Below are 25,243 nucleotides of genomic sequence, written 5' to 3'. Positions count from 1 at the left end.
AACATTTCCCTATATATATATATATATATATATATATAAGTTTTACCACACACTTTAACAAACGTTTTTTGTCCTATATGAGTTAGAAGTTTTGGAATGGGCTGATTTTTGGTGAGGATGATCTCTATGATTAGAAGATCATCCTCCCCAAAAATCAGCCCATTCCAAAATGTTTAGCCCCATGTTTACACGTTGAAAAATCGTGGACCGTCCATTTTTTGTAAATTATTTTTGATGGGGTTAGAAGTTTTAGAATGAGCTGATTTTTGGTAAGGATGATCTCCTCACCATAGAGATCATCCTCACCAAAAATCATCCCATTCCGAAACTTCTAACCCATGTAGGACAAAACGCGTTTGTTAAAATGTGGTAAAACTTAGGGTGCCGAACGGGACCCATATATATATATATATAGGGTCAGGTTCAAGGGCCATATGAGAAAACTTTCGTTTTTCAAAATAAGGGTTAGAGGTTTTGGATTGGGCTGATTTTTTGCAAGGATGGTCACTATGATGCGAAGATCATCCTCACAAAAAATCAGCTCAATCAAAAACTTCTAAATCCATCAAAAGTGATTTACAAATTAGTGATAAAAATTGGTAAAAAATCGACGGTCCACATTCTAAATCACTTTTAATGGGGTTAGAAGTTTTAGATTGGGCTGATTTTTTTTTTAGATGATCTTCCCATCATAGAGATCATCCTCACAAAAAATCAGCTCAATCCAAAATTTCTAACCCATATTTTATTTACCGTCGAAAGTTTTCTCATATGTTTTCTCATATGGCCCTTGAACCTGACCCATATATATATATATATATATATATATATATATATATATATATATATATATATATAATCTTGTGTTGTATAACATGAATATATAACATATATATTTAAATCGGAGGGGATATTATCGAATCGGATTTCGTAACATTTGAATTCGTATTTCGAATATTAAAATAATATTCGAATTCGAATTCGATATTCAAAAAATTCGAATAATATCCGATTTTTCAATTCGAATTCGGATATCCATTGACATGCCTAATTGCATCCATTTAAGTAATTTTTGTAATTAAAAAAGTAAATTATATTTTTACTCTTTTATGTTTACTTATTGCACATACCACAACCAACCAAACAAAAAAACTTATTCCTCCTTCCTTCATTTCTTTTTCTTTTTCTCACTTTTTCTCTTTTCATATTCATCAACTTTTGAGTTTTGTGAGAGATTGACTCAATGGAGATTATATTTTAAGTTTTTTTTTTTTTTTTTCAAGTTATCTTATTTCTTTTGAAATTTATTTCATTTTACGCATTTAATCACTGAGAAAAATGGAAAAATCACTATCAAAATCTCCAAATTTATGATTTTGAATCAAAGAATTCGGAGATTTTTTGATAGATATGTTCAATAAGTTCAAACCAAACTTGTTTTAACAAATTTAGTTGGTATCTACTAAACAAAACTGTTTATCGACCATTACAAAACTGATACCTATCAAACAAAACTTTCTCACATGAACGACTTCAACTTGATAAGAATTGTTAGGGTTAAAAAAACAAGTAAAATCAAGACTTAAATCCCTCATTGAAATCCTTCTAGATGCAAAAAAAAAAAAGAAAAATGATACAAAGTGAGAGAGAATCATTAGATAGGTGAAATCAATATTTTAGGTTAAAATACATTTATTAGGTGTGTGTAGATAATTATTTAAAGTTAAGGTGAGTATCGTAAATAAATGGGTACAATGCGCCATTTTGGTATGCAAATAGACCGACACAACTATTTGTGGACCCACTAACAAAAGATCCAATTGGTTAATAGTCTTTTGCGGCAATCTTGTGAGTGTTGAACACGAATGATGAATCATGTACAAGTAAAACTTTTTATACAGTTGAAATCTTTTCTTGATTTTTTATTTTTTAAAATTTGCCCCATTTGCTATGTCTTAGAAACACAATTTGATCATTTATAATAATGAAAAAGAAAAAGAACTATTCCCAATCCCCCTTTTATGCTACTTTAGTCCATGTCTATTTTACAATTTAAACTTAGCTTATATATATATTTATATATTAGAGTTGTGTGTCAATGGATTGGATTCAAATCGGGTCGGTACCAATTTGACAAACAATCTATTAGACTCGAACCCATTCAAATCCAATTGGATCCATCATTTTATTTTTATAAGAAGATTAAATTTCCAATCCTCTTTATAAGAGATTAAATGAAATAAAATTCACATTGTGTTTTATTATATAGATTACCTGTAATCAAGGCCAAAGCCAAAACAATCAAAGTGGGTCAAACCTACACTTGTTGGGTCAATAAAGGTCGGAAGATAATAAAGGAAGACATGGGTGGAGCCATACAAATCATCATTACTTACCAGACATGTTGATTTGGAATTTCATTAGTTTGAATCATTCACAACATTCTAATTTTCTACTTGTCAAAAGGTTAGAATCTTTAATGAGAAGCAGTAGCTAGCATTGATCCTAAGGTTTGAGACTTACCATGAAAGACATCAAAGTGATGAAGTCGAAGCTTTTGGCTGATTTTGTAGAATTGAAACGAATGGAAGAACAAAGATATTGAGAGCTTCCACTGAGAGGATTGCAATAGAAGAACATCACAAAAGGCAGAGATAAGATATTCAAAATTAACTTATTTCAAAATTAAAGAACGCTTCACCATTGTCAAACACACCTTGAAGCGCAATAGAAGTGGAAATTTCAGGTTGAAAGTCACTCAAATCCATAGCTGCCACTGTTCTGGCTCTAAACAAAACAGGAAATATTATTTGTGGTTGGGGGAAGAACTAGTTTGGATAATTTCTATATTTCACTATACACGAGCAGTTTTTAATGTAATTTTTCTTTTTTATTTTCTACTAATTGAACCCCAATTAGATTCTCAACCCATCTTTTTAGACTTGCTAAAGAGCGTAGTGGGATCCAATTCAAAGGAGATAAATGAATATGATGTTAATGAACTCGGTTTATAAACAATAAATTTTAGAGCAATAGAAGGGAAAAAAAGGTAACTTTAAAGATAAAACTTTACTTAAGAAGCATCAGGTAGCCCTAAGAACTAGGGTTTATAACGTGTCTACATTCTACAATATGATTCTAATAGAAATTCAAGTCTTTCGTCCAAAACAATGGCCTCTCTCGTAAAGAAGTCAGTAATTTGCCCTTAATAGATAAAAATATGTTTTTATACTCTTTGACAAACAGATAAAAGATCTAACTAAGAATAAAAATCCAACATTTCAGCAAATAGAAATCTCCATTTCAATTAGAGAAATAGAATTGGGTATTTAGGTCACAACATCAGAGTCAACTGAGATCTGCATTGCTTATATAGAAAATCTAAAACTACAACACAAAAAAAAAAAGAGAAATTTAACCACCGAAGCCGTAAAGTGTCCTTCCTTGTCTCTTGAGAGCATAAACAACATCCATGGCAGTAACAGTCTTCCTCCTTGCGTGCTCTGTGTAGGTCACAGCATCACGAATAACGTTCTCTAGAAAGATCTTGAGAACTCCTCTTGTCTCTTCGTAGATGAGTCCACTAATCCTCTTAACGCCTCCTCTCCTCGCAAGACGACGAATTGCAGGCTTCGTGATTCCTTGGATGTTATCTCGCAAAACCTTCCTGTGACGCTTCGCTCCTCCTTTCCCCAAACCCTTACCTCCCTTTCCACGACCAGACATTTTTCAAAGCTTTTTTCGAATTCTTCTCTAGTTGGAGTTTAATTGAATTGTTTGATGGTTTGGTAGGAGATCAATCAGTTTTATAGATTGAGTTTTCGAGATCGGTTTGACGGGATTAGATCTTGATCGTCCAATTAAGTTTAGAATCGGCTGTGAGACTCGATCCGCGTCATAACCTTAACTCAGTTAATAGCCGTAGATCTGTGGAGTGAACGACGTGGATTTGCGTTTGTTTCTTCTACGCGGATTGTGTTTTTTTGTGGGGAAAATTACTTAATGATCCCTAGCGAAAAGTTTTCTTTCTATTTAGTCCCTGACTTTGGGGATTAGCTAAATAGGTCCATTTAGTGAATTCCTCTTTTCTAGCCACTCTCTCAATCTCACTCTAGACATTTCTTACAATTGAATGTTGAAATTGTCTTGATCATTCAAACTAAAAATTGGATTTCCGACATCCTAATCAAGTTTTGGAAACTCCATTTTATAAATAAATAAATAAATAAAGATTTGAGAAGGAAGAATAAATCATTTTCAATGGGTTTTTTAAGCATTTTGAAGATGTATGTAAAAAATTAGTATATTTCAATTCTTTTACTTCGTTTTTTGATGAAAATTGATCAATAATGGTTCTTTTGATTTAAAATCATCTACACAAATTGCTATGTCAAGTTTTAAGTCGATTTTTCAATGTGTTTTAGTTGAAGAAACTCAACAAAAAAAAAAAAAAATTGGATGGATTTTACAACGTCAAAGTCGATAACTTTTATTTTTGAGTTCAATATTTTTATTGTCAAGTTCAATATATTTTTTTTAATTGTTGAAGTCATCAATAATTCTTGGTGAGGTCGACAATAATTATTGATGAGCTCAACAATTTTTTTTTATTTTTTTTGTTGAACTCAACAATAAAAATATTAAACTCAATAATAAAAATTATCATCCTCGGTGCTATAAAACTCATCCATTTTTTATTTTTTTCAAGTTTTCCCAACTAAATACATGGAAAGATCAACTTAAAACCCGACATAACAATTTGTGTACGTGATTTCAAACCAAAAGAACCATCATTGATCGATTTTTCATCGAAAAACAAAGTAAAATAATTGAAAAAACCCTAGTATTTTCATACATCTTTAAAATACTTGAAAATAACTTTTTCTTCATTCTCAAATCCCTTTTGTCGGAATGAAGTCTCCAAAAGCCATCCAAGATGTCGAAAATTCTTTTTTTTTTTTATGGAAAAAAATGATGAGTTTGAATGGTTATGACAATTTCTATATTTCAAATGTGAGAAATGTCTAGAGTGTGGTTTAGGGACTGATTAGAAGAGAGGGATTTACTAAATGGACTATTTAGCTAACTCGCAATAATTAGGGACTAAATTGAAAGAAATATTGTTGTCAAGGACCATTAAGTGATTTTTCCTTTTTTATTTGGTGATTTAGACACCTCATAATAAACACCAGAGGTTGTATTTTTCCACCTGGCACACGGTTGCTACAAGAGGAAAAACACGGATTTTCTAAATTTAAATATTGACCGTTGAATTCCTAAAGATATGATTTAAATGTGAATTGCGAGGATAAATCTAAGCACCAAAAACCACCAAATTTTAACATATCGAGGGCTGAGAGAGGTCCTCAACCAAATTCAACACCAAATTGTATAAAATTTTGATGAAAGTATATTTTTAGTATTACATTGAGAGGTGGAGTAGAAGTAGTTCGACACCAAAAATGCTCTCACTTTTATATTTAAAATTAATATAATCAGAGTCATTTTGATAATAAATAAATAAATAAATAAGAAAATAGCAATCATGTTGCCTAGTTTCAAAATTACTTTAGTATCCTCTTAACTATATAATCTTCAAAAGCCATTTAATTGGTATTTAAAAATAAAAAAATAAAAACCTTTTGATAAAAGAAGGGTGGAGTAGAGTTGGTTTGACACGAAATTTAGATTACAAAATTGCCCTCACTTTAACATTTAAACTAAATATAATCAATGTCATTTTGATCAAAAATCAATAAAATTGCAATTTCGTTGAATTCATTTCATTTAACGAATTGAGAGAGAACCATATTGTGAGCTGATTTGGTTGTAATTAGTTTGTTGTTCGGTATCTCACAAACAAATTAGGTAACTATGGAGGGATAAAACCCTCCATTACACAATAAGTCGTTCGGGTCGGATTAGTGTTCAGTAGATCGGGTGTACAGGTTACATTCATTCGGGAACCAATTTAGACCGGATAAGATCTGGAAGAATAACTACCCAGAGAGGATAGTGCATTTAGATCCCAAAATCCTCGGGATTTGAATACAATATCTTGGGAAAATCCTTGATTCCAAGTGATTAGGCATTGACTTTTTCAAAAAAGGAAAGAAGATAAAAGGAAAGCGAAAAGCAAGGAAGAAGGGATTTCTATAAAAAGGAGGAGGCTACACATGAAAGGTATAAGATTGAAAAAATAAAAAAATAAAAAAAAGAGGGAGAAATTCTGAATAATGGAGACTAACTTTAGCATCAGAGATTTTGCCTTGCAGGGAAAAGGGTCGGATGGAAGAGAAGAGACGAATAAGCAGAAGACTAAACATCCAAATCGGACTCCAACAATTGTTCGGGAACAAGGCTGCGTTTACCGCTACAGTAACCCTACTACATAATATTAGACTTGCAGACTATACTTCTGTAGGATCAATGTTGTACAAACAACATTGGAGCTAATTTGAATCATGATTGCCATCACAAGTCCAAGAAAATTTCATTTCAATGCATGAAAAATAAATTTTGTGGATGCTAAACAAGACTCGTGGTAAGAGTGCGTAGATATTAAGTTGGGGCACCCACATTTTTTTTATCGACTTATCGAGTTTAACAATGCACTTGCATTTTAGGCAATGTTGACAACATAATTCCATCGACTCTAGAAAAAAGTACATAAAAAAAAAAGGAACATCTCTTTTGTCGGCAAGGTCTCGTCATCACTAGTCAAATTTTTGAAAAAAAAAAACGTATGAATGCCTAAATCTGGTTCTCACTTACGATGTATATAGATTAAGAGAAAAAAAAAGTGAGTTTCTCTCCATTTATCTTGTTAAGCAAGGAGATAACAGAAAAATAATGGAGAGAAATGAAGAGAAAAAAGATTAGTTTTTTCCTATTTTTTTATTTTTTTATTTTTATTTTAAATTCTCTCCAAGTCGGAGGTAAAAGAAATGCTCATGACTAATAAGAGTAATAAAAATTACAACTTTATCATTTTTTTCTCTTTTAACTAAAGTTTTTCCATTGTCAAACCAAACAAGTTGACAAGAAACTAAATTTACAAAAAATGCATGGACATCTAAATTGTTTGTCACCTTTTTTACACTTGCTGCTAGACAGACACAAAAATTTACATTGTGTTTGAATAGAACTTCTTGACAACTTGTACTCCTGCAGGGAGCTAAGAAACGTTTAGATAGGCTTTTTGTTCTTGTGCAGAGAGATTTTTTTCTCTTTATTGATAAGCTCCAAAAATCTGCTCTTGCGTGAAGAGATTGGGCTTCTACTCTTGCACGGAGAGGTGTATCCACATAGGGCCTTAAGGATTGAAGCCGATGGTTTAGATTCAATATCACTCGATAACGCTGCCTAACGGTAACGATTTCACAAATACATGTCCTCTCGTATGTGAGTCAAACATTGAATAAGAATAATTATTATAGCTCAAAGCAACCATAGTATGTGATGCGAGAGAGAGAGAGAGAGAGAGAGAGAAGAAAAAGAAGAAGAAGAAGAGGAAAGAAGAAAAAAAAAGAAAGAAAGCAGAGATGTATAAATTCGATCCGTGGCCCGTATTTTTCAGGCGAGAGTGGAAGCGAAACTGGCCGTTCTTGGTTGGATTCGCTGTAACGGGCGCCATAATCACTAAGCTTTCGCTTGGACTGACCGGTATTTGTTCATCTCTCCATCTCTAAAACTCTGTATCTTGTTTAAACGTTTTTAAAACCTAGTTCTCGATCTTCATATATTGCAACTATTTGCAGAGGAAGATGCGAAGAACTCTCCTTTCGTGCAGAGGCACAAGAAGTACGTTTTCAACAACTAGCCCTAATTTCATTGTAAATTATGATATTCTTACAATCTTGCTGATTTTGTTCGTTACTTTCGATTACGGATCTATCTGTGTTTAGGGTTTTAATATTTGATTGTTGATGTGGATATTATATTTATTTTTAGATCCGAACACTTTAGAGTTTGATGAAATCTGATGAACTGGTACTGTTTGAGACATGTTCATTCTTAGTGGATATATTCTTTTGTCGCATTGACACTTTTGCACTAAAGTAATGGTTGTGATAAACCAAGGAGGATATGATGCCTTTGAAAGATTATAGGTTGAGGCTCTCCAACAAAAAAAAATTGAGATGCTAGGGTTTCCAAGAAAGGTATCCCTAAAAAAAATGGGACTAATCCCTAAGAAAGAAGAGTACTGATCTCCGGGAAATCTGCATTTTCTAAAGTGTCCAGGCTGCGTAGATGGTAGTAAGGCAATGAGAGGTTTATTCCATTTTTCCTTTTTTTTTTCTTTGAGAAGACCTTCAAACAAAAGAAGGTATCGAACCCTAGTTTATACTTTATAGTGATAACTGATATTTTTTCAATCTTTCTTGCCTATTTTCTTTATTTTCCTTGAATGGGGAGAGCTGCTTTGGGTTTTGGTTAAAAATTGTATTTTACAAACATGCCCCACTCGATGGGCTATATGGAAGACTTTTGGACGGGTTGATCAATATCACAGGTGATTCAGACGAATTTAGAAACACTAACGCACTCTGCATCCCCTCCCAACTGCTGTTTGGGAGAGCCAAAACCCTTTGAAGGGTCTTCAACGCACTCTGTGACTCTCTCTCTCTCTCTCTCTCTATTTTAGAATATTTTGAAGAATGGAGTTTTCGGTCGGCAAAAGAAGAGGGAGATCTAGGATCTCTTACTTTCGGCTGTAAAAAACGATGACAGTTGGGTATGATTTTGTTGTAGCTGAATTTTGGGTAGAAATAAAAAAAATATTAAAATATTAATGGATAGCTATTATGGATAGCACAGTTGGAGTACGTACCCCTTGAATATCCAAAATGACTCTCCATAATGAAATGCCTGGTCACTATGGCTTGTATTTATGGATATCCCTGTTGGAGTTGCTTAGCATGGGAAGAAAGGGCAAGGTTGTGGGTAAGGGCGATTGCCAACAAGTGAGATCATAAAAGGGATATTGTTGATATTTTGGACATTGTATATGTGCTTAGGAGCAAAAATACAAAAAAATGTGGATTGTCTCGGTTGAAGATAGTGCTCTTAGGCCTTTTTATATTGAGAACGCCCCCATCCATTTCCAACACGTGAGATCATAAAAGGGATATTGTTGATAGTTTGGACATTGTATATGTGCTTAGGAGCAAAAATACAAAAAAATGTGGATTGTCGTGGTTGCAGATAGTGCTCTTAGGCCTTTTTATATTGAGAACTCCCCCATCCATTTCCAATACATGTCATTAATTGTTTCCCTTTACCGGCTGTGTTTGGATTCTTTTTCGCCCTTCAAATTTCTTTACATGCCTTGATAGCCATTGTTTGCCAGTAAACCTTAATGGGTAAATCAACTTGTGTTTTATCCTATAGAAGTAGCTGTTCCAGATTGTGATTTTACCATCTTTGCTTAGGTTAGATTCATTCAACTATTATTGTGGATCCAAGACTTAATTGAGCTGAGCTGAAAGTTGTGTGTTGGATACGTGATTGCATTCCAATATGTAAATGAAGTTCCTGCACAAGAATTAAGAGGTTTTTGGTTCATGTTGTAACCTTTGGTTACCATCTTTTGCAGGTGAGCTTCCAATATGCTTTGATGAAGTTGCTGGATGGATTATCTCATCTCCGTGGGTGAGGAGTTTCTGCAGTTTGATGTCTTGTTCTTAAATAACTACTGACTATGGTGCTTAAAACACGCCATTTTGAATTTTCTTCTGTTGCCTTTTGAGTTGAAGAAAGAAAATAATTAGACTTTGTCATTTGGTGGATGATGCTCTTGCTAGTTTCTCACTCCAACTAATGCAATAAGTATTTTGACCTGGCAAATCCTTGGGGCACGTGCAGTCTCGTCCCTTGTCACCCACCATGTAATTTCTGGGATAAATCCCTGAAGGTTGCCCCTGAGGGGGAGGGGGGACTTCGAACTCAAGACCTCCGCATCCTGAGATGTGGTCTTGGTTCTCTCATCAACCCTTGTGGATAAATCAAATCAATCTGATTTGTGGACCAAACTGTTTGGGTTCTGTTCTGCAAGGGCCTCATGGATGAATGACAGAAATCTAAGTGGACCGAGGAAGATTGATGAGATTTATTTATTATTATTTTTAAAGATTTATTTGTGGCCATTCAGTTTTGCATTGACTATGAAGGCACTATTCAAATTCAAGGTTGTTTTTGTTTTTTGACAAAATGTTGGATTAAAAAATATTTTCAAACTAATATCCTCGCTCTTTTTCACTGTATTTTATGTACAATTTTTTCGTTTTTGTTTGGGCGAGTGTTATAGTCACATATCTCGATGTTCATTTTTCCGAAGGCACCCAACATTTTTAAACCTGGTTTTTGGCAACCCATCTGTGTAAGGGCACCCTTATTCATCTCCTACTTCTCCACCACCGCCTCTCTCTCTCTCCTCCAGCCACCACCATCGTCGTTGCCCCTCCACCATCCTTCCCCCTCTTGCGCTCTCATCTTCTTTTTACTCTCCTGCCACCCTAACACCACCCCCCCCCTCTCTCTCTCTTCCTTTTTTTCCCCTTTCCATCTTCCTCTCCATCCTTTATCTTCTTCTAAAAACCCTCTTAACCCTGTTTTTCAGTGATGATTGATAGAGTTGGGTCATCGGAGAAAAGCTCCACCACCTAGTCAAGTATTTAGAGAAGGATGAAGAGAGAGGAGAAGGATGCAGATGGGAGAGGAGAGAAGAGTTGGGGCTCTCTAATCTTAAGAGCAATTAACTGAAACCTGACTTTTACTTATTACAATTAAAAATAAAGAAACAAGTGAACAGTCGAGAATAAGTAGAAAAATTGAGGTGCCAATAGAAAGTTCTTTGGGTTAGATTTCTATTTTGGGCTTTTAGATTTTATATAGGAAAATGCTGAAATGACACAAACAGAGACGCAAGGTGACAAAAATGATGTGGTGGCGTGCACATAACCGTAAATGCTTTTTACTTGTATCTTGTGGAAAAGAATCTACGGTAATGTGCACGACACGATGAGTTTTTGTCACGCTTGTGTCACCCCAGCACGACTCTTTCATATAAGCCTATTATAATTGTAAGCAACTACACAAATTGTTTGAACGAGTTTGGAATGGTTTTCAATAGCTTGTAATAGTATCGGTTGTTGGAACGTTTTAAACCTTAGGGTATGTTTGATTGCATGGAAAGTCACTTTCCATGGAATTTGAAATCCATGGAAAATTAGTTGTGGAAAATAGGTAGGGTTGGAAAATCAAATTCCATTATTTGATTTCACTTGGATAAAATCATGAAAAAATATGAGAACAAAGAAAAAGAGGAGAAGGAGGAAGAAGATGAGAGGAGGGGGAGAGGAAGAAGAAGATGACGAGGAAGAGGGAGGGGGAAGGATGTGGCGACGACAACGACGGTGGCGACAACGACGGCAACGGTGGCGACGACGACGATGGCTGCGGCGACAGAGGTAAGTGAGGAAGATGGGGGGAGAACGTGGTGGTGGTGGTGGTGAAGGATGGAGAAGAAGTAGAAGAAGAAAAAGAAGAAGAGAGAGAGAGAGAAAGTGGTCAGAGACAGAGTCGACGGAGACGGTGATGGTGACGACGGCGATGACGACAACGACGAGGTTAGTGTAATGGTGGTGACGGTAGTGGTGGTAGGGAAGAATTGAGGATGAAAAATATGGGTGGATTTCATTTTCCCGCCCATATGGGTGGGAAAGTGAAATCCATGATTTAATGGACTTTTTGAATGGGGTGGAAAATGAATTTCCATTTCCATGTGCAATCAAACACTTGAAATTACTTAAAGCACTATGTCAGAGGGTTTCTCTCTAATTAGTCTCTAAATTTTAGGATTTCTCTTAATAGTTCATTTAGTAAAACTTTTCTTTTTAATTAGTCCATGAATCTCACTTCCAACATTTCTATTGATTGAAGTGTCGAATGTGTCCTAATTGTTCGATCTCATCATTTTCATTAAAAAAATTGAATTTTTGACATCCCAATCGAGTTTTGAAGACTCCATTCCGACATAAAGGATTTGAGAAGGAAGAAAGGTCATTTTCAAACATTTTGAAAATGTATATAAAAAATTAGAGTTTTTTCAAAAAATTTACTTCATTTTTTGATGAAAATTGATTAAGAACAGTTCTTTTAGTTTGAAATCATTCAGACAAGACATTATGTCAAGTTTTTAGTCAATCTTTCTATGTATTTTAATCAAAAAACGAAAACATATGAATTTTATCAATGTCGAGTTCACCAATTTTTATTTGAATTCGACATTTAAAATTATCGAATTCAACAATAAAAAAAAAATGCTGAACTCAACAATAATAAGTGGTGAGCTAAAAAGTGGTAAGCTTGACAATAATAAAAGACCATTAAGAAATAATTTTTTTTTTACTAAATAGTCTATCAAGTTACCACCCCAAATTCAAGGACTATTTAGACAGAAATCCCTCTGTCACTCTCTTTAAGTAATTTTCCATAAGTTTAACATATCCCCTCTAAGTTTTGAAGAATATTTAACATACCCCTACTAACAAAAAAAGTTGATTCACATACCCCCCATCTTTAATTTCTAAAATTAAAAAACCCTCGATTTTCACTTTTACCAAAACAAGAAGGCTCATGTCTGCATAGCGGCTTCTGGTATCAAAGTCATCGTTTTTGTAGTCTCTAATCTATATTTTCTCCTCTCTGTCGTGCATCTCATATAGACTCAAATTAGTTAGTTGGGGGTTTTGGGAGGAATATTTCACAACAACTGTAGCTGTATTTGTTCCTCGTTCTTGTTGTAGTATCAGGTCAGATCAAACTGCATGTTTTAAGTTCATTAATAAATATATATCTTGTTCCACTATATTTGTTGTCATTCGTTGTTAAAAAAAAAAGGGGATCGATTTCTGTATTTCTTAGCTCAATTTACAGTTTGATTTAACGTGAATCTCTTTAAAAGTATGTTTGGATTGAAAGAAGAGAAAAGAAAATATGCAATTTTCTCTTTATTTCTCTGGTTTGGATTGTTATTGTTATGTGGGGAGAGAGAGAAGAGAAGAGAAAATTTTCAAAATTTATAAAGATAGGTAATATTGGCAGGTCAGCTTACACCCCAAATAATCAAACAAATTTAATCTGATTTAAGAAACCCTAGAGACGTGGACGAAGGAGGTGAACTCGAGTAGGAGACGACCTGAGGTATTCTCTCTCCTTTTCTTCAGTGTTCGTCAGATTGTAATTGCTAATTCTGCAAATGTTCAACACATCCTCAAAACCCAATTCTTTCTACCAAAAGGCTAATTCTCCAATAATACTCTCTCCGATTTTCTTGGCTCTGGAATTTTTAACACAGATGGGAACAATTGGAAGTTTCAGAGACAAATGTGTAGCCATGAATTTAACATGAAATTCATCTCTCTGTTTCCAGCAATTTGGAAGATAAAAAAGATTCTTGATATTGAGTCCGAAAAGTGGACCTAAAAATTCGATTTTTGAAAGTTCGAGAATTCTCCCAAAACATTGTGAGTGTCAAAAAATCAGAACTTGAATCGAAATCAACATTAGAAACCCATGATCTTCTATCAAGAATCTTAGTAGGCGTTTAGATAGGACTCCTTGGCTACTTCTGACTCTTGCGGGGAGTTATAAGTCGTTTGGATGAACAACTCCTTCGAAGAGTTACTCCGTGCAAGAACAAGAAATTACTCTTTGTGAAGAAGTCGAGAAAACCTATTTCTCAAAACTCATCTTGCGGGGAGTCAAAATCTAACGGTTCGTTTTACCAAAATACCCTTAACTTTATTAATTTTATATGAAAATATTCCTAAGTCATTTGCTCTTAAATCAAATGAAAGAAACATTTATTAATATTAATTTTTTTTTTAAAATTTTGAGTATAATGGATTTAAACACATTATATTGATATTTAATATTTAAAATCTTATATTATATTAATATTATATTAATATTTATTATATTATATATATTTATAGTTAAACACATTATATTAATATTTAATATTTAAAATATTATATTATATTATATTAATATTTATAGTTAAAATGTCAAAAATAATATAGTTTGAAGGCATATTATGACACTAAAAGACAGTCTGTCAATTTTTTTTTTTTTAATTTTGAGTATAATGGATTTAAACACATTATACTAATATTTAATATTTAAAATATTATATTATATTATATTAATATTTATTATATTATATTATATTAATATTTATAGTTAAAATGTAAAAAACAGTATAGTTTGAAGGCATATTATGACACTAAAAGACAGTCTGTCAATTTTTTTTAAAATTTTGAGTATAATGGATTTAAACATATTATATTAATATTTAATATTTAAAATATTATATTATATTATATTAATATTTATTATATTATATTATATTAATATTTATAGTTAAAATATTAAAAACAGTATAGTTTGAAGGCATATTATGACACTAAAAGATAAAAAACAGTAACTGGTATAATATAAGGGTATTCTGGTCTTTTTTCTAGAAGTCATGAGAAGTCAGTATGGTTCCCAAACAGACTTCTAGCACAAAAGTACTTCTGCCAGTACTTCACAGAGTTGATTGCCAAACGTTCTTTCTGCACAGAATTACTTTTCCAGTTCCTCCATAGAGTACTTCAGCTCCTGTTCTTTGGAAGAGTAGTTCTGCTCCTGGTATCCAAACAGGTCCTTAAATTCTGGACATTTAGATGAAAACTTTGTTACAGATGGTGATCAGCTTTATCTTAGCTGGTAGAGACACCGCATCAGCAGCTTTAACTTGATTTTTTTGGTTAGTTTCTACAAATTCTAATGTAGAAGAAGAACTATTAAAGGAGACGAGAAAAACCGGAAGCACCTGTATACGATGAAGTAAAAGACATGGCGTCACTCTGTAAGAGCATGAGATTGTACCCACCAGTCCCTGCTGGCTCCAAAGAAGCTGCTAGTGATGACTTGTTACCGGATGGGACGGTTGTGAAGAAGGGTATGATGGTTACTTATCATATGGAAAATTGGTTCTTTCTCTTCTCTTCTCTTTCAATCCAAACATAGGTTCTTCTTTGACATCTGAACTAGTTAAGAACATGGTTCAGCAGCCGTGGAGACACAATTTGATTTTCAGATTTTTTTTTTATATAATGTTTTTGAGATAACTTTCTGAATTTTGTAGAACTAATACTCTATTTTCTTTTGAAATCTGAACAATCTATCACACATTGGATCTTTTAGTGTTAATGGGGCCAAGATGGAAGGGAAAGGGATCCAAAGCTACTGCCCTTGCAGATCCCATGTCAAACATAATTGCAAAACTCCAATCCTCTTTAATTCAATCACAAACATCTGGATTGCTTTCTGGTTTTGATGTACTTCTCGAAACAACGCCCGAACAAACCGAATTACTCAACCGTGCATGTTTCGGCCGACCCATCGTCACAGCTGATACCAATAAGCAATGGTTTCAATTGAGTCTAGAGGAAGCTTTTTACCTCTGCCATTTGTTAAAATGTATCGAAATAGTAGGTGAAGATAAATGTCCCAAGATCGATGATGAGCTCTGGAAATGCTTGAGATCAAAGAAGAAGTTATTCCCGTACTTCTACAAGGCTTATTCTCATCTCCGAGCAAAAAATTGGGTCGTGCGGTCAGGATCTCAATATGGGGTGGATTTCGTGGTGTACCGTCATCATCCGGCTCTCGTTCATTCTGAATTTGCAGTGATTGTGTTGGTAGAAGGCGATGATGACGGTAATGGACGGTTGAGGGTCTGGTCTGATTTTCAGTGTACGGTTCGTCTTTGTGGCAGTGTTGCAAAAACATTGTTGGTCCTTAACATCAACAAGAACGATGATAATGATGTGGAAACTCCTTCGTGTTTGGAGAAGTACAGTGTCGATGAACGTACAATTACAAGATGGAGTCCAGAGCAGTGCCGTGAGAATCAGAAAGTTGTAAAAGGTGGAACCATGTAACAGCTTACTAAATGGCTGCTGATTTATTTTTGAAATTGAGTGCTATTGTGGAGTAATCATTTGTATTATTTGATTCTTGGCTTAATGACAAGTACTGGATTGGTCGAATAATTGCTGAACTCGAACTTGGTTTCTATGAATTCAAATGACAGTGATAGTGTCAATTTGAGGGAAGTTACAGAAAAATCTTCATATAAAACGGCACCACTTGTTTAAGAATCTATCATTTTAAAAAATGTAAGGAAGCTCCGATAATAATTCTCTGGTGGAAGCAAGAGCAAGGTTCCAGCAGTAAATCAAGCACTTTTCATTTAAAAATCACAGTTTGGACCAATTTTTTTGGTCCATTGCTGAAGGATTTGCATGTCACCAATCACAATTCTAAGCAAAATAATGTATCAAAATGGGTAGTTAAACAGAAAAAAATCACATAAGACACCAAAATAGTGAGTGAAATTTTTATCTTGCATAGAAGAAAACATGTGCTCCACTACATTATTTGTGAACCAATCTTATTCAAGTTAAATGCTAAGAAAATTCCAAGAGCCTATACAACAACAAGAGCATTTCCAATATGAATTAGAGGCTCATTTATAACCACCACCAGGACTTGAGATCTAAAGTATTATCAATGAGAACCCCATCCACCACCACCAGGAGTTAAAATCTGAAGTATCTCACCTGCCTTCACCTCGATTGTGTTTTTGCCTCCAAGGTAAACCTTGCGTTTATCCTTTGTAATCAGGTAATTCAGCCCACGTGCTCCATCTTTGCCGCCCTTTAACCCTCTGGGAGCATAAACACGCCTCTCCGAAAGCACGCTCACCACGACTGGACGTCGAAATTCTATTTCCCTTACAAGCCCATCACCCCCTTTATGAAAGCCAATGCCTCCACTGTTCTCTCGAAGCCCAAATTTATGCAAGAGAACCGGGTACCGCTGCTCAAAAATTTCCGGATCGGTCATCCGAGTGTTGGTCATGTGACACTGGACCCCACTAGTCCCATCCCAACTCGGACCTGCTCCACTACCACCTCCAATTGTTTCATAATAACCAAAACTATCGTCCCCAAATGTGAGATTGTTCATACACCCCTGGGAACAAGCACACGCCTGAAATGCAGTAAGAACAATGTCGGTAATTCTCTGAGATGTAAGAACATTACCTCCCACTACGGCAGCTTTATCGCTAGGAGAGAGAAATGAACCCAAGGGAATATGGATTTTTACGGGAGCCAAACAACCTTGATTGAGAGGAATATCGACATCCACCAAACAGCGGAGGCAATATATTACCGCCGCGGCTGTTACTGCTTCGGGTGCATTCCAATTCCCATATACTTCTGGGCTGGTCCCACCAAAATCAAAAATCGCCTCCCCCTTCTCAGTATCGATGGTAAGTTTTAGATGTATGACAGAACCGTCGTCCATATAATCTTCTTCTTCAATAGTCACCGAATCTCTAACAATGGTGGTAGGCGACTGACTAGCAACTTTGGCAGAGACTGACTTGAGCATTTCTCTTACGGCTTCTTCTGCATTAGTTTGAACATGGGTCATGTAGGCTTGAACTGTATCCAAGCCATACTGCTCGATAAGCTCTTTGATGAGCGATATTCCTCTCTGGTTTGCAGCTACTTGTGCTCGAAGATCAGATAAGTTATCTTGAAGTTTGCGGGTTCCTGAGATCTTATGAGCTGAGAATTCATCTGGACAAGGGGATTGAAGAAGCTTGATGATTCCTTCTTCTTGGAAGAATCCTTTTTCTACAAGTTTAAATGCTTTTATGGCTGCTCCTTCTTCCCATATGGCCTTCGAGAAGGGAGGCATACTTCCTGGAGTTATACCTCCGATCTCTGCATGGTGCCCTCTACTCGCCACGAAAAATACCAACTTTCCATTATCAAAAACAGGTGTAATCACGGTGATGTCGGGAAGATGGCTACCTCCTGCACAAGGATGGTTAGTGACCAAAACATCTCCCTCATTCAGATTGTTGTTCCAATATTCGAGCTGCCATCGTACGGTGCTTGACATGGCTCCTAAGTGGACAGGAACATGTGGGGCATTGGCAACTAGTCCCCCATCAGGACCAAACAGAGCACAAGAGAAATCAAGCCTCTCTTTAATGTTCGTAGATATGGAAGTTCTCTGTAGTGTTCTTCCCATCTGTTCTGCTATACCCATGAACCTATTATTGAAGATTGAAAGCTGAACCACGTCTGCAACCTTTTCTGCTATTTTTACTGTGCTTGGAGTCGAATGAATCTCGATTTTGATGTTTCCATATTTAGTAATAATTGCTTTGCATTCAGGCTCTACAACCACAGTGCTGTTACCATTCATGATGATCACTGGGCCATGCAAGACATGACCATAACCCAAATTCTCAAGCTTGAATAGTGGCGTCTCATGCCACCCATTTCCAAAATAAATCTTGTACTGACCTTTGACCTTTGGAGTACTCGAAATGGGTTCCAAGGCACGGAGATTCAAAATATTAGTGACTCCTATACCACGAACTCTTACATCACAGATAAGGATCTTTCGGTTCTGTAGTTTAAATCCGTACTCTTGTTGGAACAACTTCACAAATTCTACAGCATAGTCACTTTCCAGCCCCTCCTGATTTTGTTTCTTCACCATGATGGCAGTATCTGTACCCTCATATCTCAAATTTAGATACGACTCCGTTGTGATACTCTCATCTCTGAAGCCTTGCTCTCTCAGTTTCTTCTTGACTTGCTCTAACATAAGAGCTTCTCTGCGAGAGGCTTCAAGGATGGATACGGGACTATAAACAGCAGCGTAAGGCTCTTGTGCCTCTTCGATGACATCGGCTAGCCCCATTCCATAGGCACTTAAGATCCCACAATACCGATGAATCAATACTTCAGACATACCCAATGATCTAGCAATAGCACAAGCATGCTGTGGCCCAGCACCTCCAAAGCAAGCAAGAGCATGGTTCCTAGTCTCGTGCCCCTTCATCTCGGTCAATTGACGTATTGGACGGCACATTGTTTCATTAGCAACGTTAACAAACCCGAGTGCAATTTCCTCCACCGTCATGTCCTTCGCTGAAGGATCTTGGCTCATTCTGTAAGAATTGATACTATGTGAAAGCTTCTCGAATTCATCTCTTGTAGCTTTGACATCTAATGGTTGATCCTCGTTAGGACCAAATATGGATGGGAAATAATCGGGAATCACGGTCCCTAAAATCAGATTTGCATCTGTGACTGCCAATTCACCCCCTTTACGATAACAAACAGGACCCGGATGTGCACCAACCGATTCAGGTCCCACGCGGAAAGATCCGAACTGGAACTTAAGCTTTGAACCACCACCAGCCGCAACAGTGTTTATGTCGAGCTGTGGTGCTTGAATTATTGCACCAGAAATCTGGGTCTCCAACACTTGTTCATAGCTTCCGGCATAACGGCTTACATCTGTCGATGTTCCGCCCATATCAAACCCAATGAGGGGCTTTGTCGTCTCATGCCCGAAAAGAGTCTGTGAGTAGCCCACTACCCCACCAGCAGGGCCCGACAAGACAGCTTTGTGACCGGAAAATCTACTTTCGGGTGCAAGCCCTCCATCCGATTGCATAAACAAAACGTTTACCTTCCCTAGTTGTTCATCAAATCTCGATATGAATCCGGACAAGTATTCTTTGATAACTGGTGTCAGATATGCATCCACACTAGCTGTTAGTCCTCGAGGTACAGCTCGAACCATAGGAGTCAATGCCGAAGATAACGACACATGTTTAAAACCCAAACTCAGAGCTAATTTTTCCACCAAGATTTCGTGCTTAGGATATGTGTAGGAATGCATTAAAACCACAGCTAAACAACTTATACCCTTCTCCAACAACCCTTTCAATAAAGGCTTTAGAGCTTCTTCGTCAAGCGGCTTCGCCACCCTAATAAGCTCACCCGAAATCCCTTTAACCGAAGAATCATCATCATCATCATTTAATACAAGTTCAACCCTCTCATCTGCCTCTATAACTTCCTCATAAAGATTTGATGGCTTGGAAACAGTGAGATCAAAGATTTTCGGACGGGCTTGGTTTCCGATTTGAAGGAGATCCCGAAAACCCTTAGTTACACACAATGCAATCCTCTCACCTTTCCTCTCTAACAAAGCATTTGTGGCCACTGTCGTACCCATCCGTACCCACTCTATTTTATCAGTGGGGATCTTCGAAGCACGGGGAATCTTCTCCCCTGTAACTTCTTCCAGAATTCTTCGTATACCTTCGATAGGAGCGTCATCGTAGTTTGCAGGGTCTACAGATAAGAGTTTCATCACTCGGGCAACCGATTGCCCAGGAATTTCAGCGTAAACATCTGTAAATGTTCCCCCTCTATCAATGCAAAACCTCAATTTCTCTTCTTTTGTACTCCCCATTTCTCAACAAATTTGAGACCTTTTCTACAGCAGAAAATGATCCAGATAAGAAAATCTGAGATATAATTAAAAATAATAATAATAATAACAGATGGCTTCTGCTTTTACAAACTGAAAGCTTATGGTTTTGAACAAATTTCTGCAGTAAAACAATCTAGGGTTTTTCAAAAAACAGAACAAAATCATACAATCCACAATAAAATCTGAGTTTATTTTATTAGAGATGTAAATGAAAAAAAATGGAAAAAAGTCATAGTTATTGTTAAAAACTGTCTGCTTCAACATATTGAGGGTTAAACAATCTAGGGTTCTGAATCACACACAATCAAAGCATTCATGGTTTGCAGGTCTCAAATCCCGCCAGCACCGAGTTACTGAACTCATTACAAAAAGGCTTACCGATAAACAACACCAAAAAAAAAAAAAAAAAAAACATTTATGGTTAAAAAATCTGACCTCTTCAATGGAAATCTCAAGTGTTGAAATAGAAAATCTAATTCAATTATCTCAAATTCTTCCCTAGATAGGAAAAAACCAGTATCGAAGTTCGAAGACGAGATCAAAATTGACTTCAAGAGAGACGTGAGGGAATGGCTTACACACTTAGCTCAGTTAGTTTTGCTGTAGAGGTGGTAATGGGTCGAGGTAAGGGTATTACAAAAATGTACCAAATCCAAACACGACCCATTTAATAATTGTGTCAAGCCCAAGCCCAACTCATTTATTAACATATATGTCTCAACCTACATGTAAGATGTTTTAATAAAATTCTAATCTTTATTAAAAGAAATAAATTTTATTTTCACTACTAAAAATAAAATATTATTATTAAATATAAAATCACACAATTATAAATCAATATCTATCAACATAAATTAAATATCACAAAATATAAATGAAGTATATATTTTTTTTAAATTTTACGTCTTTTATGAATTTTTATAAAATTTGACTAAAAAAGTGCTATTGTAACTTATTGTATATTGTAATTTGTAATGTGTAACACATATTCGACTTTAAAGCAGGGTCTTGCTTCAAATTTTTGGAAGAATCCACATTTTAAGGTAATCAATGTCCCTTTCAAATTTTATAAAATAATAACATGCCCCTCTACATTTATTTAAGATATCACTTTAGTTTTTCAAGCCGATGATTTGTCCCTTGACTTAAAAGTCTTCTTTTATAAATCAATAAAACAATGACCTCAATGCCCTCATTAGCACTCATGATTTTAAAACTCGGTTTCGCATCTCGTCTCATCCAAACTCGATACTGAATTGTCTCAGACGAGTTTTTAGATACGTTTGAGACGTCTTACTCAAAAAATCAAAAAATTGAACGTGAGGTATTAAATCTCGATCAAAAAAGTGATTTGTGTGAATTGGTTTCATTCAGTTTTGATACTGAGTTAACTTGGACGATACATATCGATCTCAGACAAGTTTTAAAATCATGTTAGCACCACATCATTATTACCTTATCATCACTTTCAGTTTCCCCATCACTATCCCTATCATATTATTGAATTCTTGATTTTTGAATTTTTGAAATAAGATGTATAATACACGTATAAAACATGTTATATCTTCTATCTATTAAAATTTTGACCAAATTTTAGATTGGTTTTTTGCAACACAAAATTGAATAGATCTCGAATTTTTGCCATATTCCGAATTGCTAACAAGGGGTAATTTATATTTAATACCACTCCAATAGCATACTTTGTAAATGCAACTCTTTTGAGTGAAAGGTGTTACTTTCTGCAGTGTTTGCATATACTTTGATGGGAAAGAGTTGTATCAAAACCGGACTCGTGATTATACATGTATTGATATTGCTGGACAAAGTTTGATTCGATTCCTTCTTAGGTTACTCTATTATTTTTGGGTGTCAACGATCATCTGTGTTCTGATCTGATCTGATCTGATCATTGAATCAGTGTTCTTCGTCGGATATAAACGGTACGTCAGATTTTTTCTTTTTCTTCTTCTTGTTATGCTTTTAATGGAGTTGGGGCTAACAATTCCCTACAACGGTTTCTGTCAAATGAAACTGTTTCTTGCTTATTTATCACCGTCAGATCTAGGATCTACGGTGCTGGAAGCACAATGATGTGGCCCACTTCTTGAGATCTACCAAATGTAGAGCTACTTCCAGTTGCATCAAGAGGAGGTAAAGAATCTGGTGAAAAAACCACCGACCAGGAAAACGTAAGAAACGACAAATGAACAAATAGAAAACGAGGGTTTAGCGAAAAAGGTGGTAATGTGATCGCATAGCGGAGTGGATATCGCGTTAGACTCCGAATCTAAAGGTCGTGGGTTCGAATCCCACTGCGATCGCTTATGTATTTATTTTTAATTTTTCTCATCTTTTAAAGAGGGATATTTTGGTAATTTTAATTTTAGAGAGCTTTTATTATGGCACCTCCAACTTTTATTTATTACATCCCAGTTTCTTAAAAGGAACCTTTTCCTTAGTAACTTAGTAAGATTTTAACTCTTATATTAAGGGCGTGCTTGATAGCGCTTCTAAACGTAGCATTTGGTGCCTTTGCGTCAAAAAGTTAGCTTTTCCTCTGCGTTGGCGTGCTTGATAGTGCTTCTTGAAATTGTGTTTTGAAATTTCAAACACAAATATAACTATTTGACCAATATTTTGAAAAGCGGATAACCACAGCTTCGCACAGTTAAGTTAAAAAAACGCCGAAGTGAAAAGACGAAAATACCCTTCGTCATTTGTCTAATTTCCAGCGAGAGTCCGCGATAAAACGAAAGCATCACTCTCGATAGCATCCCTTCATCCTATTCAATCACTCACTCTCTCATCGATTTCGACAGCATCGACGACCCACCTCGACGACGGCGATCAATTTTTCGATCGTAACCCATCGACAAAGACGGCGTTGTCTTAGTTAAACCGAAACCCATTGACGACGACGGTTAACATCAAAGCATTCGAAACCCATTTATCATTAAACCTAAATTCGGTGAAGACAGCGACGCCGATCGACGCCATTGACAACTCTGAGTCCGATCGACGCCATTGACGACAACGATTCGAAGTCCAAGCGAACTCAATCTCTCTGTTTGCCCCTTTTCCGATCGACGCCTTTCGATTCCTTCTCACAGCAGCTTCGAACAAGATCTATGAGCTCTCTCTCTTTCTCTGTGTCATCGATTTGGATCTTTGACGAAATTGCAACTTGAAGGTTCGATTAACAGAATTTTTTCTGTTAGTGTTTTTCTAATTTCCAATTTCTTGTTGGATTTTTATTTTAAAAATAGAAAAAAAAAAATATTCACCATTGATCGGGTCAGAAATTGTTGCTTATTTTTATTCACCATTGATAGGGTCAGAAATATTCACCATTGATCATGTCTGTTGCTTATTTTTATTGAAGGTTGGATTAACATAAATTGCTGCTTATTTTGTTCAAAAACATAAAATTTTCTATTTATAAAATGAATTTGTAAAAATAATTTGGAAATTTTCGATTTGGAATTTTTCTGTTTATAAAATAAATTTGTAAAAATAACTTGGAATTTTTCGATTTGGAAAAATAACTTGGTTTTACTTATTTTAATGTTCTTCGACTTTCATATCTCTCTATAATTCATCGGCAAATAATTTTTTCCTTCTATTTTTAATATTCTAATAATTATTTTTATTCATTCCCAATTTATTATCTTTGATTATATTTTAGGGATAATCATCGAATCAACTAAATTTTGGATCTGTTTATAAAGGGATTGCATTAGAGATTAGTTTGTGCCATTTTTAATTTCTTGGTTGTTCGTCTAATTTCTTCATTGATTACTCCCTATGTTTGTTCAACATTTTTGAGATATTTGGGATAAAAGACCAATCTTCTTTTTTCCTTTGTTGTACATGTATAGTTAGCAACACAACACAATAAATACCATGTAATGCTAACTTATTACAAGTAATGAACAGAATGTGACATTAAGGGTTATGTCTTTGAATTCCAATAACGTGAGATGTGTGGTGTGAGATATTATGCCTTTCCAGCCTTCTCATGCGACATTCTTTTCTCGATGAGAGTTATAGAAATTTTTTATTTTTCAAATTTCACATAGTATTGACTTGGATCAAAGAAAACTATATTTCTTACTCGCCAAAATTTGTTCAGGAGTATTAAAGGGTTAGTTTGATTTTCAACACTTAGTAATAGGCTTTGACACTCCATTTGGAATGAGAACAAACACTTTCCTCTCCATTTGTCTTGTTTGAGATTTTAAGTGAGAAAAATGTTTAATTTTATTCTCTCCTTGAATCAGAGAGATTTGGAGAGAATGATAACAAATTATTACTAAAATGACAAAATTTTCTCTTTTATCTATCCAAACAAGGAGAAAATGTTAATTTATGTTCTCCTTTTTTCTCTCATTTCTTATAATGCAAACAAAATGTGAATTGGGGCAACGGTGTCAACATAGGGTACAAATGCACAATTCAATTTTTAACAAAAATGAGTCTATGGAATCACTTTATAAGAATTGCAAGATGGATTGTTTAGAGACAATATTTTGGAAGTTCTTTTTTCGGGTTTAGAATCATTTTCAAAAGTTGTGGGGGCATTTGGTGAAACCAAGTAAAAGTACCTATTAGTTGCGGGCATTTTGTTATTAACAAGGAGGAGACAATGTATATGATTGCAGACACTTTTTTTTTTTTTTTTTTGACAATTTCCTATAGTCACATGAGTAGTTGCATCCCTTGTTTGTCGTCATCATCATATATGCTTTATCTCAAATATACTTGTATCTCTTTATGAATTGGCCTCGATAAAATTTAAATTTTATAG

At 35.2% G+C, this 25,243-nt stretch overlaps 4 protein-coding genes and 1 non-coding gene across 11 annotated transcripts; 3 read left to right on the top strand and 2 right to left on the bottom strand.

Moving 5' to 3' along the window:
- Positions 1–3,279: 3,279 nt before the first annotated feature.
- Positions 3,280–3,781, bottom strand: LOC147385632 (Histone superfamily protein). The gene has a single exon (XM_086424504.1). The coding sequence runs from the start codon at positions 3,724–3,726 to the stop codon at positions 3,415–3,417; it is 312 nt and encodes a 103-aa protein (XP_086280630.1). The 5' UTR covers positions 3,727–3,781; the 3' UTR covers positions 3,280–3,414.
- Positions 3,782–7,461: 3,680 nt separating this feature from the next.
- LOC147385631 (ATP synthase) lies at positions 7,462–9,792 on the top strand. 2 transcript variants are annotated; one of them, XM_086424358.1, is made up of 3 exons: positions 7,462–7,665; positions 7,761–7,835; positions 9,599–9,792. In XM_086424358.1, the coding sequence occupies exons 1-2, from the start codon at positions 7,545–7,547 to the stop codon at positions 7,820–7,822; spliced, it is 183 nt and encodes a 60-aa protein (XP_086280484.1). In that variant the 5' UTR covers positions 7,462–7,544; the 3' UTR covers positions 7,823–7,835; positions 9,599–9,792. The 2 variants fall into 2 exon arrangements, with proteins under 2 accessions (XP_086280484.1, XP_086280485.1); XM_086424359.1 differs by having other exon boundaries at positions 7,468–7,665; positions 7,761–7,803.
- A 2,818-nt stretch (positions 9,793–12,610) lies between these two features.
- LOC147385630 (tRNA-splicing endonuclease subunit Sen2-1-like) lies at positions 12,611–16,181 on the top strand. Of its 4 annotated transcripts, XM_086424355.1 has the most exons (4): positions 12,611–12,815; positions 13,108–13,206; positions 14,821–15,010; positions 15,256–16,181. In XM_086424355.1, exons 3-4 carry the CDS (start codon positions 14,905–14,907, stop codon positions 15,993–15,995), a joined length of 846 nt encoding a protein of 281 aa, XP_086280481.1. In that variant the 5' UTR covers positions 12,611–12,815; positions 13,108–13,206; positions 14,821–14,904; the 3' UTR covers positions 15,996–16,181. The 4 variants fall into 4 exon arrangements, with proteins under 4 accessions (XP_086280481.1, XP_086280482.1, XP_086280483.1 ...); XM_086424356.1 differs by lacking the exon at positions 13,108–13,206; XM_086424357.1 differs by lacking the exons at positions 13,108–13,206; positions 14,821–15,010 and having other exon boundaries at positions 12,612–12,815.
- Positions 16,182–16,439: 258 nt separating this feature from the next.
- Positions 16,440–21,038, bottom strand: OXP1 (oxoprolinase 1). 3 transcript variants are annotated; one of them, XM_086424350.1, is made up of 2 exons: positions 20,872–21,038; positions 16,440–20,439 (listed from the first exon to the last, which is right to left on the bottom strand). In XM_086424350.1, exon 2 carries the CDS (start codon positions 20,413–20,415, stop codon positions 16,624–16,626), a length of 3,792 nt encoding a protein of 1,263 aa, XP_086280476.1. In that variant the 5' UTR covers positions 20,416–20,439; positions 20,872–21,038; the 3' UTR covers positions 16,440–16,623. The 3 variants fall into 3 exon arrangements, with proteins under 3 accessions (XP_086280476.1, XP_086280478.1, XP_086280479.1); XM_086424352.1 differs by having other exon boundaries at positions 16,440–20,434; XM_086424353.1 differs by lacking the exon at positions 20,872–21,038 and adding an exon at positions 20,739–20,758.
- A 1,646-nt stretch (positions 21,039–22,684) lies between these two features.
- On the top strand, positions 22,685–22,757 carry TRNAR-CCG (transfer RNA arginine (anticodon CCG)). The gene has a single exon. It is a non-coding gene; the product is annotated as a tRNA-Arg (tRNA).
- Positions 22,758–25,243: the final 2,486 nt, after the last annotated feature.

Source organism: Akebia trifoliata, chromosome 14 (assembly GCF_017979445.1).
Source record: "Akebia trifoliata isolate Shusen 1 chromosome 14, ASM1797944v1, whole genome shotgun sequence".
Taxonomy (NCBI): Eukaryota; Viridiplantae; Streptophyta; class Magnoliopsida; order Ranunculales; family Lardizabalaceae; genus Akebia; species Akebia trifoliata.
This window is presented reverse-complemented; position numbering and strand designations above follow the sequence as displayed.